The sequence below is a fragment of the Plecotus auritus genome, assembly GCF_963455305.1.
Source record: "Plecotus auritus genome assembly, chromosome: 9".
NCBI lineage: Eukaryota > Metazoa > Chordata > Mammalia > Chiroptera > Vespertilionidae > Plecotus > Plecotus auritus.
Window position 1 is genome coordinate 3,695,505 of NC_137783.1, and position 19,202 is coordinate 3,714,706.

Below are 19,202 nucleotides of genomic sequence, written 5' to 3' on the forward strand. Positions count from 1 at the left end.
GCATGTGTATGTGTGCGAGTATGTGTGTGCTGGGCGGGTCTGGCCTAAAGGCAAGAGCAGACTGGTACTTTGAGCAAAGACTGTGCCAGACAGGCCATCGGGAGCTTGAGGGGAAGTGGGGAGACGTTCCATTTCCTGAGAACTTCAGAGCAGGGGGGCTCCTCACCTGGAATTGCAGGCTGACAGTCCAGACCCACAGCGAGCGGGGAGCACTGCCTGCAACCTGCTCTCAGCCTTAGCCTGGTGATGGTTATCTAATCCCCCCCCACCCCGAGTATAACCCTCCGTCCCCCTGTGTGAAGGATGCACACTGTGGGTGTTTTCTCATCCAGACCCACAACCCTGGCTACGATCTGGAAATACTGTGCTTATGAAGGTGGGAAAGTGGGCTCATTTATTTCCGTGAGATTTGTGGTCAGAATTAAATCCGAAAGGGTTGTTTTTTAATTTATTTATCTTTATTGTTGAAAGTATTACAGATGTCCTTTTCCCCCCATTGACACCCTCCATTCCACCCCCGCGCCCTGCCCCAGGCCTTCACCACACACTACTGTGTCCATGGGTTATGCATTTATGCATCTACGTTATTTGGTTAATCTCTTCCCACCCATCCCCACCTTCCCTGAGATTTATTACTCTGTTCCATGCTGCTATGTCTCTGGATCTATTTTGCTCATTGGTTCATTGTAGTATTTTAGATTCCACATGAGTGAGATCACGTGGTACTTGTCTTTCTCTGACTGGCTTATTTCACTTGGCATAATACTCTCCAGGTCCCTCGATGCTGTCTCAAAGGGTAAGAGATCCTTTCTTACAGCTGTGTAGCATTCCCTGGTGTAAATGTACCAGCTTTTTTATCCACTTGTCTGCTGATGGACACGTGGGCTGTTTCCAGATCTTAGCTATGGTAAATAATACTGCTGTGAACACAGGGATGCATGTATTCTTTCTGATTGGTGTTTTGGGTTTCTTAGGATGTATTCCTACAAGTGGGATCACTGGGTCAAGTAGCAGTCCCATGTTTAATGGTTTGTTTTGTTAATTACTGTTTTTTTCATTAATCAGTATATTCCATTCCCAAGGCACACAGCTAATTGAAATTTTCTATATGCGAACTCATGAACAACCTAATCAAAGAAAAGTCCCATTATTATTTTTCATTTTCTTGAATGTGGCCTCCCTGAATTCACATTTATGACTCACACCTTCCAGTCAAGCACCTTTCTTATGTTTTTCTCTTTATTTATTTAAAATATATTTTTATTGATTTCAGACAGGGAGAGACTGAAACATCAATGATAAGAATCATTGATCAGCTGCTTCCTGCATGCCCCCTACTGGGGATTAAGCCTGCAACCTGGACATGTGCCCTTGATAGGAATTGAACCCGGGACCCTTCAATCCACAGGGCAACGCTCTGTCCACTGAGCCAAACAGCTAGGGCTGTCCTTTCTGCTTGCACGATGCCACTCCTCTTCCCAGGCCCCCTCCCCTGCCTTCCCTCAACCTTCCCTCCCTCAGGGCCTGACAGCCCTGAACTCCGCCCACCACTGCACCATGGCAGCGCCAAAAGCACGACGGATGGAGACAGACGCCTCAGTTCATTATCAAAGTTTATTTTTATAGGAACCTGGCTCCATGCCAGACACAGAGGACAGGAGGGCACAGACAGGCATGCCCTTACACTCACGCTTGGGGACAGCCACCTCGTCTTCCATCCTCACCTCAGCCTGGCAAGGCTGGTGAATGGGGAGGCGTCCACACAGGTGACTGGACAGAAGATGTGCTATTTCTGACTAGAGGACACGGAGGGACAGGAAGACACAGGGGAACATAAAAACAGAGATGCCAGCAGTTAGATGCACGTCTAGGCCTGAAACGGAAGGAAGTCTGGGCTTGACATGCAACTGGGAGGGCCTCCACTGGGAGGTACAGCCTCCACTGGGGGGTCCGTCCTCACAGTGAGTGTGGGCCCTCGGGGAAGGACCCTGGTGCCTGCCGCCATCAGAAACGGCCTTGCAATAGGACGGCTCATGTTGCTTCCCGTCCCCGGTGGGTGCAGGGCACCCAGTAGGCCGACAGGTGCAGCCAGAAAAAGCACAGGTGGGACCGGGGCCAGCAGAAGCTCAGGAAACTTTAACCTTTTCTGCTGATGTGAGAATCTCAGGTCTGCTCGGCTCGGTCGTTTTATCGAGGAGTCTGACACCAGGAGCTAAGAGGGGTGTCAGCGCTGAGAACCGAGCCCCTGGCCGATGGGAGGGTGGATGGGTCCTTCTCAGATGAGTGCAGTCCGTTTAGGCAAATATCAAGTGAAAAAGGCACGCCGCCCGTCAGCCCCGAGATGTCCGTCTGACTCCTGCACCTGAAGAGGGGGTCATAGGCCGTCCTCCGGGTCGCGTTCATTCCCTGAGTGACTCTCGGAGTCCCGGACGAGCCTATCCTGTGCAGACAACCAGCCCCAGTGCAGGGACCACAGGCCTCGCACCGTGAAGACAGGCCTATGAGCACCAGGACTCTGCACTATCCCTTCCTATCGCCTCTCGAGGGCCCTGCCTTTGGGGTGCTGACGGGGACACAGACAAACACAGAAGCATTTACAATGCAAGTGCTAGAGCCCGGGGACGCGGCTGACCCGCAGAGGTCGACTCCAGGGCTGCGTTGGCAAAGTTGAAGAGGACAGCTTGGCTCACCCTCCCCTCCCACCCCCCGCCCGCCTTAAATTGCTATTTCTGGGGACCCAGGAGTCCCCCTTTCATAACGCCATGCAGCGTTTTTGAATAGACTATTGAGAATCAGAAATTTTTTAAAAGCTTTCCTCCCTTAAGCACCCGGATAGCATTATTTACGGAATCCACGTTTAAATTCACAGCAAACATTGTTCTAGAACTTATCACTAAACTACATTCCTACTCTCCCCCCCCCCCCCCCCGCCCCCGAACGTCTGAGCTAAACATCTTCACGGCCCCGGCGACTTCGGGTCCTTATTTTCTTGACGCCCGTGTCATCGTCCTCCTGTTTGGGAAGAAAATGCAACTCGAGTCACTTAAAGCAATGACTTCTGTACCCAACTCTGCTCTACGAGCGCCCCCCCACCCCCCCGGGGCGACCCTTTCCAGAGGGATGTGGAGGTTGGAGATGAGTTTTAAAATCCGGGGTTGGGGGCAAAATGCAGGTTGACAGTAGTGAGTACGGGAAACAAGGCGCACGCTTGTATTATCAGTGATTATGGTATTATTTTCCATAAAACAACTGTGACCTGGATCCGTCTCTGAGTCTCTGCTGACATCAGCTGCTCTGCGCCTCTTCCCTCGTGACTCTAAGGGGCAGGGACCTTGGATGCCATCCTGGACGTGGGTGGACCCGCGTCAGGGCCTTTGCAGCGGGCGCCGGACCCGACAGCCGCTGGTCAAGCAGGAAGTTCCCGCGGACGCCGGCCGGTCTCTAACTGCGTCCTGGGAAGCAAATGCGTCCCCCTCACAGACAGGCGGCCTTTCAGCCTGTTCTTTGAACCCAGCAAATCGAAGGCCTCCCCAGAGGAATGCTGACCGGCGCAATCCTGCTTCGTGGGTTTAATCCAGCGCAGGCTGTGAGTCTGCAGGCCGTGGGCACTCACTGTCCATTAACTTGGATGGCGCCTGCCTCGGGAGGGTGACAGGACAGCCCTTCCTACTGACCCGGGACTCGTAAGGGGAGAGGTGCCTTGGGGACACTCCCGACGTGGAGTCATTCTAGCTTTCAACAGGAACCGCTCGGGACCACACAGGGCCACCTCTGGGCCTTGGTGAGTCCCTGAACTCAGGAGCCTGGAGACCACCTGTGATGTCAGTACCAGGTATGCAGCGAGCAGCGGGAAGCACTAGCCAGATAAGGTCCCTGCTCCTGACCCATGACGTCATAATGTGAATTCGCTGTTGACACAGGAATTCCCAGGACAGACAGCACTGACCACAGCCACAGAGACAGAACGCGTGCTTTACACCCGCGCTTCCGTGCTGTAGAACTGGGAGCCTGTTATTGCGTGCAGCGTGTTTGTTTGCTTTTGCAACAGGAGCATTCTGTGCTCGTTAAAACGCGGAACAGTGCCCTGGCCGGCATGGCTCATGCTTAGAGTACCAGGCTGCTCATGGAAGGGTTGAGGGTTCGATTCCAGGTAAGGGCATGGACCTGGGTTGCAGGTTCTATCCTCGCCCCGGCTGGGGCACGTGCTGGAGGTAACCAATCAGTGTTGTCTCTCTCACATCAATGTTTCTCTCTTCCCCCCCCCACCAACTCTTTCCACTCTCTTTGAAATCAATGGAAAAAACATCCTCGAGTGAGGATTAAAAAAAAAAAAAAAAGATTAAAAAATAATAATAAAGTAAAAAACGTTTAAAAAGTGAAACAGTAAACCACTTGCCTGCCTCGTCTTTCCCGCAGGCCTCTTGGCACTCCGCGTCACTCTTGGTTTGGACTGACGCTCCGAAGTGTCCCCGGTGGGAGGGACCGTCACCTTCCTTGACCTCCAGTGTGTGGAGCCTGCAGGCCGGGCTCCTTCTGTCTCTTCCCGAGTCTTCCCGTGGGTTTCCGCACACGTCTCCCCAGCTTTCTCCTCAGCCGCGCTGGGCGAGGGCGCCTTCCCCCGTCTCCCAGGTCTCAGGCCCGTTCTCCTCTCCCGAACTGTGTCCCCAGAGGCAGAGCTCCTGGCTCCATCTTCTGGGGTGTGACTCTTCGCCTCCTGGGAGGCAGTCATGGGCTTCTTCCCACTCCTCTTTATTTTCGCCTTTTCTGCTGTTGTAAGAATCCCAGGTGTTTGCTCAGCTCTGCTGGTTTTATCTGGGAGTCTGGAACGCAGGGACATTTCCTAAAAGGACATCCACGAAATGCCAAGAGTAAGTGATGCAAATCTGAAAATCCAACATGGAGAAAAAAACCCCAAACTGAACTCGGAGGGAAACTCATCTGAACATTTTACCTTCTAAAATGCCAGTAATCTAAGACAGCTACTTTTCCTATGGAGAAATCACTACCTCTACCAATAGACCATAATAAGGAATTTGGTATAAACCTCAGTCACAGTGTCATATATGTGAAGTCTGGTTACAAGATCACAGGGCATTACAGGAAGACGCCCCTAACTCGGGCAGTAAATGAACTCCTCCGGCTTCAAGGACTGCTGAACCGGAACCGGGAGATCGGCTCCTGGAAGTTCCCAACCTTCTCTCCCTAAGGAGTGCCCGCTCTACTGAAAATCTCAACAGTTGACAGTTACATTCTACTGAGGATGCCCCTTCCCGGACAGGGTTCTCACTGGTTAGGCACCGCGCTCCTGGCTGTGGGTTCTGAACAGGCTGCGCTGTTCCCTTCTCTCTACATCTTTGAGGATGAACACAAACTCGTTCAGTTCCTGAGAAAATCATGTCAAAATCGGCAGTGATAACTTTAGCTCTGCTTCTCCCAAATCAGCCCCGTGTCTCTAGAGATGCCCAAAGGGTTCTGTACGGGGCCCGCAGTTACTCAGCACCGAGGGCAGACCCCTTCGGGAAGGAGCACCCACATCAATGCAGGTTCCTTACGATCTACCCACTACGCGGAAATGGAGGACGTCCCCCCAGAGCACCAACCAATCACTACGCAGCAGCCATCCTCACCTTGCCTGCGGAGGCCGCCACCGGTGCTCTTCTGCCCCTGTTCTCAGTTTCCAGGTCCTTGCTGGGCACGTCTTCCGTGCTTTCTGCCAAAGCTCCCCGCCTCTTCCTCATGCCCAGGGGTTCAGGCGGTTCACGCCTCTCTTGGGGAGCTGTCCGCTGTCGCTTTGGGGGTGGCTTCTCCTCCGCAGGGTCCTGTGCTCGTGTGCTAGCGCGCAGCCTCCTCGTTCTGGTGGGACTTCCATCTTCACGCTTCCTCTTGGGGGGCAGGGAAACGCTGCTCCCCCTTTGGGGTTTTACAGGGTCTCTGCTGCCCACCTGGTCTTCCACGGGCTTTATGTCCGGGGCCCAAAGGACTCTTCTGGGTTTTGCAGGTTTGCTTTGGCCGGGGGCTTGCGTTGGAGTTCCAAAGCTCTCAGCTCCTATGTCCAATTCCTCGTCTTGAACTGGGCTTTGCAAGAGTTGTTGGCAGCGGGCTGGGCCTTCTGGGGGCTGGGCCTTTCCCTTCCGTGATCTTAGCTGGCGTGTGCTGCCCTCCGTGTTTGCCGCAGGACCCAGTTTCTGCCTTGGAGATTCCTTGAACACTTCGATGTCTACGGGTTCTCTGTGGGACCGCGTGGTTTTCCCTGATGTCCTGGGTGCCGAGAGCTCTTCCTCTACGTCCACCTTCCTGGGAGGTGCCCTGACCTGCCTCTTCCTGCGCGCTGGCATGACTGCTTCTGGCTGTGGAGATTTGGAGGGCATGTCAGTGGTTTTGACAACAGTCTCTGGTTCGTCTTTGAGGCCAGCTGAGTCTTCTAGGGGTTGGGCCTTTTCCTTACGTGCCCTTGGCCTCCTCTTGCTTCCAGTTACATTTTCTGTAGGGTCCAATTTCTCTTCTGGAATTTCCTTCAACAATTTGATATCTTTATCAGCAACCTCTGGTGCTCTGTGGGACCTCGTGGTTTTCACTGATGTCCGTGTGGGCCTCTTGGGTGCCGAGAACTCTTCCTCCACGTCCACCTTCCTGGGAGGTGCCCTGACCTGCCTCTTCCTGCGCGCTGGCATGACTGCTTCTGGCTGTGGAGATTTGGAGGGCATGTCAGTGGTTTTGACAACAGTCTCTGGTTCTTCTGTGTGACATGATATTTGGAGGGGCTCTTTGAGGCCAGCCAGGTCTTCTAGGGGTTGGGCCTTTTCCTTACGTGCCCTTGGCCTCCTCTTGCTTCCAGTTACATTTTCTGTAGGGTCCAATTTCTCTTCTGGAATTTCCTTCAACAATTTGATATCTTCATCAGCAACCTCTGGTGCTCTGTGGGACCTCGTGGTTTGTGCTGATGTCCGTGTGGGCTTCCTGGGTGCCAAGAGCTCTTCCTCCACGTCCACCTTCCTGGGAGGTGCCCTGACCTGCCTCTTCCTGCGTGCTGGCAAGACTGCTTCTGGCTGTGGAGATTTGGAGGGCATGTCAGTGGTTTTGACAACAGTCTCTGGTTCGTCTTTGAGGCCAGCCAGGTTATCTAGGGGTTGGGCCTTTTCCCTACGTGTTCTCAGCCTCCTCTTGCTTCCAGTTACATTTTCTGCAGGATCCAGTTTCTCTTCTGGAATTTCCATAAACACTTTGATATCTTTATCAGCAACCTCTGGTGCTCTGTGGGACCTTGTGGTTTTCCCCAGCGTGCGTGTGGGCCTTCTGAGTGCTGAGAGCTCATCTTCTACAACCACTTTGCCTTGAGGTGCCTTGACACGTCTGTTTCTACCTGTTAGCATGATGACTGGTTCTGGGTTTTGAGATTTGCAAGGTATTTTGGTGGTTTTGTCATCAGTCAATGATTCCATTTTGTGATCTGGTGTTTGGAAGAGCTCCTTGAAACCAACCAAGTCTTCTATGGGTTGAACCTTTCTCTTGGGTGTTCTTGACCTCCTCCTGCTCTCAATTATATTTTCTGCTGAGTCCAATTTCTGCTTTGGAGTTTCCTTAAATGCTGTGATACCTTTATCATCACCTTCTGATTCTCTGTGCGAGTGTGTGGTTTCCCCTGGTGTTGGCTTCCTGAGTGCTGAGAGATCTTCCTCCACATCCACTTTCCCCACAGGTGTCCTGAGTCGTCTCGTCATGCTGATGGAAGTGATGACTGGTTCTGGTTGTGGAGACTGGCAGGATATTTTAGTGGTTTTGTCATCAGTCATTGGTTCTACTGTGTGATCTGGTGTTTGGAAGAGCTCTTTGAAGCCAGCCAGGTCTTCTATGGGTTGGACCTTACTCCTGGGTGTTCTTGACCTCCTCCTGCTTCCAGTTACATTTTCTGCTGAGTCCGGTTCCTGGTTTAGAATTTCCTTAAAGAACTCGGCACTTTTAACATCACCTTCTGGTTCTCTATGTGCGTGTGTGGTTTCCCCTGGTCTCGGTGTTGCCTTCCTGAGTGCTGAGAGCGCTTTCTGCACGTCCACTTTCCCCAGAGGTGTCCTGAAACACCTCTTTGAGGTGGTTGGTGTGCTGACTGGTTCTGATTTTGGAGATTTGCAGGATGTTTTAGTTATTTTATCATCTGTCACCGTTTCTAGGATGTGATCTGGTGTTTGGAAGAGCTCTTTGAAGCCAGCCAGGTCTTCTAACGGTTGGACATTCCTCCTGGGTGTTCTTGACCTCCTCCTGCTTCCAGTTACATTTTCTGCTGAGTCCAGTTTCTGCTTTGGAGTTTCCTTAAAAAACTTGGCACTTTTATCCTCACCTTCTGGCTCTCTGTGCGAGTGTGTGGTTTCTCCTGGTCTTGGTGTTGCCTTCCTGAGTGCTGAGAGCTCTTCCTCCATGTCCACTTTCCCCAGAGGTGTCCTGAAACACCTCTTTGAGCTGGTTGGTGTGATGACTGGTTCTGATTTTGGAGATTTGCAGGATGTTTTAGTTATTTTATCATCAGTCACTGTTTCTAGGATGTGATCTGGTGTTTGGAAGAGCTCTTTGAAGCCGGCCAGGTCTTCTATGGGTTGGACCTTCCACCTGGGTGTTCTCGACCTCCTCTTGCTTCCAGTTACATATTTTGCAGAATCCAGTTTCTGTTGTGGAGTTTCCTTAAATGCTGTGATACCTTTATCATCACCTTCTGGTTTTCTGTGCGAGTGTGTGGTTTCCCCTGGTGTTGGCTTCCTGAGTGCTGAGAGATCTTCCTCCACATCCATTTTCCCCACAGGTGTCCTGAGTCGTCTCGTCATGCTGATGGAAGTGATGACTGGTTCTGGTTGTGGAGATTTACAGGGTGTTTTGGTTTTGTCATCAGTCACTGTTTCTGCGATGTGAATTGGTGTTTGGAAGAGCTCTTTGAAGCCAGCCAGGTCTTCTATGGGTTGGACCTTCCTCTTGGGTGTTCTTGACCTCCTCCTGCCTCCAATCACATTTTCTGCTGAGTCTGGTTTCTGTTTTGGAGTTTCATTAAATGCTTTGTTATTTTTATCATCACCTTCTGGTTCTCTGTGTGAGTGTGTGGTTTCCCTTAGTCTTGGTGTTGGCTTCCTGAGTGCTGAGAGCTCATCCTCTATGTCCACTTTCCCCAGAGGTGTCCTGGAACGTCTCTTTGTGCTGGTTGGTGTGCTGACTGGCTCTGATTTTGGAGATTTGCAGGGTATTTTGGTGGTTTTGTCATCAGTCACTGTTTCTATATGATTTGGTGTTTGGAAGAGCTCTATGAAGCCAACCAAGTCTTCCATGGATTGAACCTTCCTCTTGGGTGTTTTTGACCTCCTCCTGCTTCCAGTTACATTTTCTGCTGAGTCCAGTTCCTGCTTTGGAGTTTCCATAAATAACTCAGTGCTTTTATCATCACCTTCTGGCTCTCTGTGCGAGTGTGTGGTTTCCCCTGGTCTCGGTGTTGCTTTCCTGAGTGCTGAGAGCGCTTTCTGCACGTCCACTTTCCCCAGAGGTGTCCTGAAACACCTCTTTGAGCTGGTTGGTGTGATGACTGGTTCTGATTTTGGAGATTTGCAGGATGTTTTAGTTATTTTATCATTAGTCGCTGTTCCTGTGATCTGATCTGGTGTTTGGAAGAGCTCTTTGAAGCCAGCCAGGTCTTCTATGGGTTGGACCTTCCTCCTGGGTGTTCTTGACCTCCTCCTGCTTCCATTTGCATATTTTGCAGAATCCAGTTTCTGTTCTGGAGTTTCCTTAAAGAATTCAGCACTTTTATCATCACCTTCTGGTTCTCTGTGTGAGTGTGTGGTTTCCCTTGGTCTTGGTGTTGGCTTCCTGAGTGATGAGAGCTCATCCTCCATGTCCACTTTCCCCAGAGGTGTCCTGAACTGTCTCTTTGTGCTGGTTGGTGTGCTGACTGGTTCTGGTTTTGGAGATTTGCAGGGTGTTGTGGTGGTTTTGTCATCAGTCAATGATTCCATCATATGATCTGGTGTTTGGAAAAGCTCTTTGAAGCCAACCAAGTCTTCTATAGATTGAACCTTCCTCTTGGGTGTTCTTGACCTTCTGCTCCCAATTATATTTTCTGCTGAGTCCAGTTTCTGCTTTTGAGTTTCTTTAAATGCTTTGATATCTTTATCATCACTTATTGGTGCTCTACGTGAATGTGTGGTTTCCCCTGGTCTTGGTGTTGGCTTCCTGAGTGCTGAGAGCTCTTCCTCCATGTCCACTTTCCCCACAGGTGACCTGAAACGTCTCTTAGTGCTGGTTGGTGTGCTGACTGGTTCTGGTTTTGGAGATTTGCAAGGTATTTTGGTGGTTTTGTCATCAGTCACTGTTTCCACAATGTGATCTGGTGTTTGGAAGAGTTCTTTGAAGCCCACCAGGTCTTCTATGGGTTGGGCCTTCCTCTTGGGTGTTCTCGACCTCCTCCTGCTTCTAGTTACATTTTCTGATGAATCCAATTTCTGTTCTGGAGCTTCCTTAATGTCTTTCAAGCTTTTGGCTCCACCTGCTGGTTCTTTTTGTGTATCTGTTGTGTCCCCTGGGGTTGGTGTGGGCTTCCTGAGGTCTGAGAGGTCTTCTACGTTCACTCTCTGGGAAGGAGTCTTGATGCGTGTGTTCACCTTGGTTGGTGTGCTGACCGGTGCTGGAGATTTGCAGTGCATCAGTATGGTTTTGGTTTCCATATCCACTGGTGCCTCAGCATGACTTGGGCTTTGGAGGAAACTGTGGATGCCCCCTAGGCCTTCCTTAGATTCTGTCTCTTGCAATCTCTGGATGGGGATCAGGCCTGCTCTTGGTGTACATTTCAGCTCTGACGATCTTCTTGATCTCCTCACAGTGATCAGTGTTTCGGAATTTTCTTTTGGTTCAATAGTTTTCTTACATGTTTCAAAGGATCTTTTCCTTCCCTTCATCTCTTCCTCTGGTAGTTGTGTTTGTACTGATGATTTTCTCAGACATCTTCCCAAGATGTTCTGAACAGTGTCGACTTCTTTGTCATCCTTTTCGCATTCTGCACTTGTCACCTGTATATTTCTGAGTTCCACGGACCTCCTGAATTTGTTTGTGCTGGATGCTGCCTTCGGAAGCTCTGTCTCAGATCGTGGGGTTTTCATATTTCCATTTACTGTAACATACTGTTGTGTTAAGTCTGGGTTTGAAGACTGTTTATCCCATGGCTCTTCTGGTGCATTCTGAGCCCTGGGGAACACATTTTCTCCTATAAGGAAAAAAAAAGCACAATAAATATATTCTCTTCATTGTGTTGTAACCAATTTGATATTTTATCCTCATGAAATATTGTGTAAGAGAAAATAATTCACCCTCCTCTCCACCTTACTAACAATATGAATCTGCTTATGTGGCTATACATCTGTCTGACATATGAACCATGCACATTTAAGAATGGTATTTGGTGGTAGACAGTGGGCTCATACATAGGTGGTGGTTAGAATCCACAGGGATTAGATCAAGGAAAAAAAACAGGGTCTCCTAAAGGCTGCTACGCCATGTCTCAGTGACCTGTTTTCTTCAAACATGAGAAACAGCTGTTTCCCTTTTGAACCACCAATGCAATAATATGGCTTATACATCCACTTAGTGTCCACGTTACACTGGAAACATCTACTTTTTTTCCTATGGGAAGCATGTTCAATGTAGCAAGGAGCTTACTCTAAAACACAACATGGTTCCAAATGAAAGCAAGACAGAGTCATGCCTCCCATCTCACACTCACACTTGGACAATTTGCAATCATTTTGAGTTTGAGTAATTTACATATAAGTATGATGAGAGAGATTATACTTTTCTGCTTCTCGTCCTCTTTACTTATAATAAAGAAGACAAAAGTGCTCACAGGTAGTTTGATTATTAAAGGAATATTCCTTTTCACTCAAGACACTGAATGCCAGTGCAGGTTCAACCGCTGGTAGGGATTTTCCCTAAAAGCAATAGAACAGAGAAGCCGGAAACGGTATCTTATCATGAGTACCTGTTGTAGAGAAATGATACAGTATCTTTTACAAAAAACAACACCCCCATCTACAGTTCTATTGAAGACATCAAAAGAGTTAGAAAAAAGTAAACCAACCAAACTTTTCTGGGGTGCACAGCAAAGGTTTTTCTTCGGAATTAAGTACTTGTAACTTTTTCTTAAGCAAGTCCTCTGAATTTGAAAAAGTGGTGGGACCTATGTTCGTTGTTTGTGGCTTCTCTTTTGCTGGGGTCTTGAACATTTCAGTTAACCCTGTTATATGGGAATAGTGGAAAAAACAAGGAACAGATCACTCTTATATGCAAACAACCATGTCAGTCCCTGCATATAACCGAGGAATCACAGCCTAGAATCCCTGGGAGAAAGGGTCTCAGGGGCGAAGGAGCGACATTAGTAATAATAAACTCATTTTGTTAAAAGAGGGCGATGGGACGTTAAAATCTGGGACGCTGTGCCCAGTTGTGAGCACTGGCCGGAGGCTGGAGGCCGCCCTCACTGCCTGCCCTCCAGGCACCAGAGACCTAGTGACCTTGTGCCACCTTCAAAACGTCTGAGGTTATGCAGCTCCGGATACTAAATACAAGTGAAACGTCCCCCAATTTTAAAAGCGACACAGGGCTGCCCATTTTTAGTACTGTCAGGTAACAACATCCCCATCTTTTCAGAGGACAACTCTTCCATGTTACAACCTGCCCTGAAATAAATAAAAGAGCCCACCCAACAGGCTACAGTCTCATCTCCCTCCACTGGTCCAACGTGGTGGCATGAAACCCGAACCCTGGGGCTGGCCATGGTTCAAATCGGCTACAACCATAAGGATTCTTCTAATGAGAATGGCAACCTCAGATCAACGTTATTCATGCTTAAAGAAAACTTCTTCACAGTCCTTGGATTTGTGAAACAGGTAAGCTGCAGGAAAAAAAAGGAGCTCTTGAAGCAAAACATTGCTCGCACCAGTTGTTCCAACTCTGGGGAAATTGCTTCAGGTAAGTGCAGGGAAGGGGCAATTATCAGAGCAAGTCGGCCTTCTTCCCGGAGAGCAGCTTCCAGCTATTTTACACCTGTGCTGCTCTCGGAGGTAAAGGTATACATCTACCTTGCATGGCTGCCTCACGCAGGACATGTGATCTCCCAAGTGCTGGGGCCTATCCCTGTTTCCAGATGCAGCTTTCTCGGCCTGGACCATCCTGACCCCAAGAAGTGGACAGGTCTGTTTGGTCTCCTGTCCCCCTCTCTGCAGATAGACACCCATCCACATCCTCACAGAGCGAAGGGCTGTGGTTAAAAGAGCCACACCTATGATTTTACCTGAAAGGTCTTCACTGAAGTCGATTTTTTTGTGGATCACGAAGTTGTTCAGCATTCTGTAGGGCCGAGCAGGCGCGCTGACCTTTTCGATGTGAGCTTTCCCTATCACAATGGTGCAGGGAGAGGCAGCGTGGCCTGTACTGAACTCATTGTGAACACTGGCCAGAGGCTTCTGGAAAAAAGGCAAGAGAGCACGAAACGTCAAAGCACAGCCACACGGAAGGTAACCGGACAGCATGACGGGTAGCAGCCACGCACCGTGGACACATACCTTTGGGGTGTTAATTCTTCTCTGCCTTTTGCTTGGCGGTCTAGGGGGACCATGTCTCATGACTTTAGTTTGCGTTTGTTTGGCACAGAGTTTCACCACATCTGCCCACGACCTCGACACTGGCGAAAGGAAAAGGGGGTGAAACTTCCCAACATTGGCAGCAGTGAGAAAATTCACCCCGAAACGTACACGTTCCCGCAACACTCACCCATCAGATTGGCTTCCGAGGCTCCGCTCCTCCGCCGGGATTGAATTGTCTGCAGGATTCCATGTTGGCTCCGGTCCACAGAGGCCCTCCTGGCAGGCCCGCTGCCGCTCCTCCTGCCTCCCCTCTTAGGAGCATCTGTTTGATGTGGAGATTTGCTGCCACTCGAGGCAGGTGATTTGGGGGACCGCCGGCGACCATCATTTGCAAGTGGAGACGTTTTCGTAGGACTGTGCACTGGGGAGCTCGTAAACATGTTTTGCGTGGTCACTTCCAAATGGATTTCTGAAGATTCTCCCTTTTCTGATGGCTGAGGCTGTTCCTGATGAGATTGAAACGCTCCCAAGTTACCTTGCAACAAATGCTGCACCTCTGTAACCTCTGTGATGACTGTGGGAGCCCCACCCAAGTAAGAATTGACACTGGGATGTTTCCTGACACCTCCCGTTCCCGGCTGCGGCAGGAGGCTTGGCGCCTCAATTCTGCTTCCTTCTGGACAGCTGTCATCAGTTATGACTCTCACCTCCTTGAGGAGTGTCCCCTATGGCTCGGAGGAGTATGCACAGCTTCGCTCTGAGGTAAGGACCCACGGGACCCATCTGGCCAGACCAGGACTGAGAGAGAGAGAACTACATAACCAGACACCCAGAGAAGAGAGACCATGGGGAGACAAAAAAACAGCCCACATATGAAAGAAAAGCAGGCATCACCAGAAAAGGAAGTAAACGAAATGGAGGCAAGCAACCTGTCAGAGAAAGAATTCAGAGAAATGGTCATAAGGTGGTTGAAAAGAATGAAGACAAATTCGACAATAAGAGTAAGAACCAAGAGGAAATGAAGAAGAACCAAGAAGAAATGAAAAATGACATCATTGCTATAAAGAACTCAATAGAAAGCATCAAGAGTAAACTAGAAGAAGCAAAGGACCACATCAGTGAGCTAGAAGACAAGGTAGGAAAAAATACCCAAGTAGAGGAGCTTCTAGAAAAAAAAAAATAAAAGCAGGAGAGCCTAAGGGAACTTTGAGACAACAGAAACAAAACAACATCCACATAACAGGGGTTCCAGAAGGAGAGGAAACTGAGCAAGGAATAGAAAACCTGTTTGAAGAAATAATGACAGAAAACTTCCCTGATATAGGGAAGAAAAAACCCACACAAATCCAAGAAGCTCACAGAGTCCCAAGCAAAATGAACCCTAAAAGACTGACGCCAAGGCACATTATAACTAAACTGGCAAATACCAACGACAAAGTAAGAATCTTAAAAATGGCCAGAGACAGAAAGTTACCTAAAAAGGAACCCCCATCAGATTAGCAACTGATTTCTCAACAGAAACTCATCAGGCCTGCCCTGATCGGTTTGGCTGAGTGGATAGAGCGTCGGACTGCGTGCTAAAGGGTCCTGGGTTTGATTCCAGTCAAGGGCATGTATCTTGGTTGCGGGTACATCCCCAGTGGGGGGTGTGCAGGAGGCAGCTGATCAATGTTTCTCTCTCATCGATGTTTCTAACTGTCTATCCCTCTCTGTAAAAAAAAATCAATAAAATATATCAAAAAAAAAAAAAAAAGAAAAGAAACTCATCATGCCAGAAGGGAATGGAATGAATTATACAAAGTCTGGCAAAGGAAGGATCTGAATCCAAGAATACTGTACCCAGCAAGGCTATCAATCAAAATTGAAGGTGAAATCAGGAGCTTCACAGACAAAAAAGGACTAAGGGAATTTATTACCACCAAATCAGCAATGCAAGAAATGCTAAAGGTTCTGCTGTAAAAAAAAGAAATAGGAAGTGAAGAATGAACACAGGGGTAAAGAATAAAAATGGCGACAAATAAGTACCTATCAATAATAACTTTAAATGTAAATGGATTAAATGCCCCAATCAAAAGACATAGGGTAACGGATTGGATAAGAAAACACGACTCATATATCTGCTGTCTACAAGAAACCCACCTCAGAAAAAAAGACACACACAGACTGAGGGTGAAGATGGAAAAAAGTTTTTCAGGTGAATGGAAATGAAAAAAAAGCTGGGGTAGCAATACTTACATCTGACAAATTAGATCTCAAAGTGAAGGACATAACAAGAGATAAGGCCAATTCATAATACTAAAGGGAGCAATCCAACAAGAAGAAATAACTCTGGTAAACATTTACGCACCCAATACAGGAGCACCCAAATACATAAAAAAACTCCTGAAGGATATCAAGGGAGAGATTGACAGCAATACAATCAAGGTAGGAGACTTTAATACCCCACTATCACCATTGGATAAATCCTCTAAACAAAAAAATCAGCAAAGAAATATCAATCCTAAATGATTCACTACACCAGACGGAATTAATTGACTTCTTCAGAACATTTCACCCCAAAGCCACAGAATATACAATCTTCACAAGTGCACATGGATCATTTTCAAAGATATATCATATGTTGGGTCATAGGCAAAGTCTCTTCAAATTCACGAAGATAGAAATCATATCAAGCATCTTCACAGATCACAGTGGCATAAAACTGGAAATTAACTACAATAAAAACAATCCAAAAAAATCAAACACATGGAGACTAAACAGCATGCTATCAAACAATGATTGGGTTACCAGAGAGATCAAAGAAGAAATAAAAAACATCACGGTAACAAATGACAATGAAAACACAACAATCCAAAATATATGGGACACAGCGAAAACAGTCTTGAGGGGGAAGATCATAGCTCTACAAGCATACTGCAAAATACAACTAACAATGGTAATAAATTACCTAACTCTACAACTCAAAGAGTTAGAAAGAGAGCAACAAGAAAAGCCCAGTGTAAGCAGAAGGAAGGAAATAAAAAAGATCAGAGCGAAGATAAATGACATTGAGACCAAAAAAACAATACAAAAGATCAACAAAACCAAGAGCTGGTTCTTTGAAAGGATAAACAAGATTGATGAACCTCTAGCGAGGCTCACCAAGAAGCAAAGAGAGAGGACCCAAATAAACAAAATCAGAACTGAAAGAGGTGAAATAACAACAGACCCCAATGAAATACAAAGGATTGTTAAAAAAAACTATGAACAACTCTATTCCAACAAACTGGACAACCTGGAGGAAATGGACATATTCCCAGAAAAATATAACCTTCCAAAACTCAATCAGGAAGAATCTAAACATCTCAATAGGCCAATAAGTATGGAAGAAATTGAAGCAGTCATCAAAAAGCTTCCAGCAAACAAAAGCCCGGGGCCAGACGGCTTCACAGGGGAGTTTTACCAAACATTCAAGGAAAAACTAAAACCTATCCTCCTCAGACTATTCCAAAAAATTCAAGACGAAGGAACACTTTCAATCTCCTTCTATGAAGCCAGCATCACCCTAATATCAAAACCAGATAAAGACAACACAATGAAAGAGAATTATAGGCCAATATCCCTCATGAACGTAGATGCCAAAATCCTCAACAAAATTCTAGCAAATCGGATCCAGCACTACATGAGAAAGATCATACACCATGACCAAGTAGGATTTATCCCAGGAATGCAAGGATGGTACAATATCTGCAAATCAATAAACGTGATACATCACATAAACAAATTGAGAGATAAAAATCACATAGTCATATCAATTGATGCAGAAAAAGCATTTGACAAAATCCAACACCCTTTCTTGATAAAAAGTCTCAACAAGGTGGGAATAGAAGGATCATACCTCAACATCATAAAAGCCATATATGATAACCCACAGCTAACATCATACTCAATGGGCAAAAACTAAAACCATTTACCCTAAGAACAGGAACAAGACAGGGATGCCCACTCTCACCACTCCTGTTCGACATAGTACTGGAAGTATTAGCCATTGCAATTAGACAAGAAGAAATAAAAGGCATCCAAATTGGAAAAGAAGAAGTAAAGCTGTCCTTATTCGTATATGACATGATATTCTACATAAAAAACCCGAAAGACTCCATCAAAAAACTATTAGACTTAATAAATGAATTCGGCAATGTAGCAGGATACAAAATTAATGTCAAGAAATCTATGGCATTTCTTTACACCAATAGTGAACTTACAGAAAGAGAGACTAAAAAAGCAATCTCATTTACCATTGCACCAAAAAAATTAAAATACCTAGGAATAAACTTAACGAAGGAGGTAAAAAACCTATACGTGGAAAACTACTGGACACTGAAAAAAGAGAGGAAGACGTAAACAGATGGAAGAACATACCGTGTTCATGGATTGGGAGAATCAACATCATTAAAATGTCCATACTACCCAAAGCAATCTATAGATTCAATGCACTCCCCATTAAAATACCAACAGCATATTTCACAGACCTAGAAAGAACTCTCCAAAAATTCATCTGGAATAAAAAAAAGACCCCCAATAGCCACAGCTATCCTGAGAAAGAAGAAAAAAGTAGGAGGGATCTCAATACCAGACTTCAAGCTGTATTACAAAGCCACTGTCCTCAAAACAGCCTGGTACTGGCACAAGATCAGACATATAGACCAATGGAATAGAATAGAGAATCCAGATATCGACCTAAACCACTATGCTCAATTAATATTTGACAAAGGAGGCATGAACATACAATGGAGTCAAGACATTCTCTTCAACAAATGGTGTTGGGAAAATTGGACAGATACATGCAAAAAAATGAAACTAGACCACCAACTTACACCATACACAAAAATAAACTCAAAATGGATACAGGACTTAAACATAAGACGGGAAACCATAAAAATACTAGAGGAATCCACAGGCAGAGAAATCTCAGACATATGCCAAAGCAATTTCTTCACTGATACTGCTCCTAGCGCAATGGAAGCTAAAGAGAAAATGAACAAATGGGACTACATCAAAATAAAAAGCTTTTTCACAGCAAAAGAAACCATCAACAAAACAAGAAAGCCCACTGTATGGAAGAACATATTTGCAAATGTTATCACTGATAAAGGTTTAATCTCCAACATCTACAAGGAACTTATACAACTTAATAAAAGCAAGATAAATGATCCATTAAAAAAATGGGCAATGGACCTAAATAGAATCTTTTCAAAAGAACACAGAAGGCCAAGAGACACATGAAAACATGCTCAAAATCACTAATTATCTGAGAAATGCAAATCAAAACGACAATGCGGTACCATCTCACATCTGTCAGAATGGCAATCATCAGCAAATCAATAAAGGACAAGTACTGGCGAGGATGCGGAGAAAAAGGAACCCTCGTGCACTGCTGGTGGGAATGCAGACTGGTGCAGCCACTGTGGAGAACGGTATGGAATTTCCTCAAAAAACTAAAAATGGAGCTCCCATTTGACCCAGTAATCCCACTTCTAGGAATATATCCCAAGAAACTAGAAACACCAATCAGAAAGGATATATGCACCTCTATGTTCATAGCAGCACAATTCACCATAGCTA

The 19,202-nt window shown here is 46.8% G+C and overlaps 1 protein-coding gene across 1 annotated transcript in view; it reads right to left on the minus strand.

Annotated features, from left to right (window-relative positions):
* The window catches only part of MKI67 (marker of proliferation Ki-67), a gene marked incomplete at both ends in the record, with an annotated part of 35,367 nt that overhangs the window by 3,349 nt on the left and 12,816 nt on the right, over positions 1-19,202 (minus strand). Inside the window, 5 exons of the mRNA XM_080687856.1 lie at positions 9,785-11,227; positions 12,098-12,253; positions 13,310-13,481; positions 13,581-13,699; positions 13,789-14,107. Of these exons, the coding sequence (XP_080543982.1) occupies positions 9,785-11,227; positions 12,098-12,253; positions 13,310-13,481; positions 13,581-13,699; positions 13,789-14,107 (2,209 nt within the window). The remainder of the gene's footprint in view (positions 1-9,784; positions 11,228-12,097; positions 12,254-13,309; positions 13,482-13,580; positions 13,700-13,788; positions 14,108-19,202) is intronic.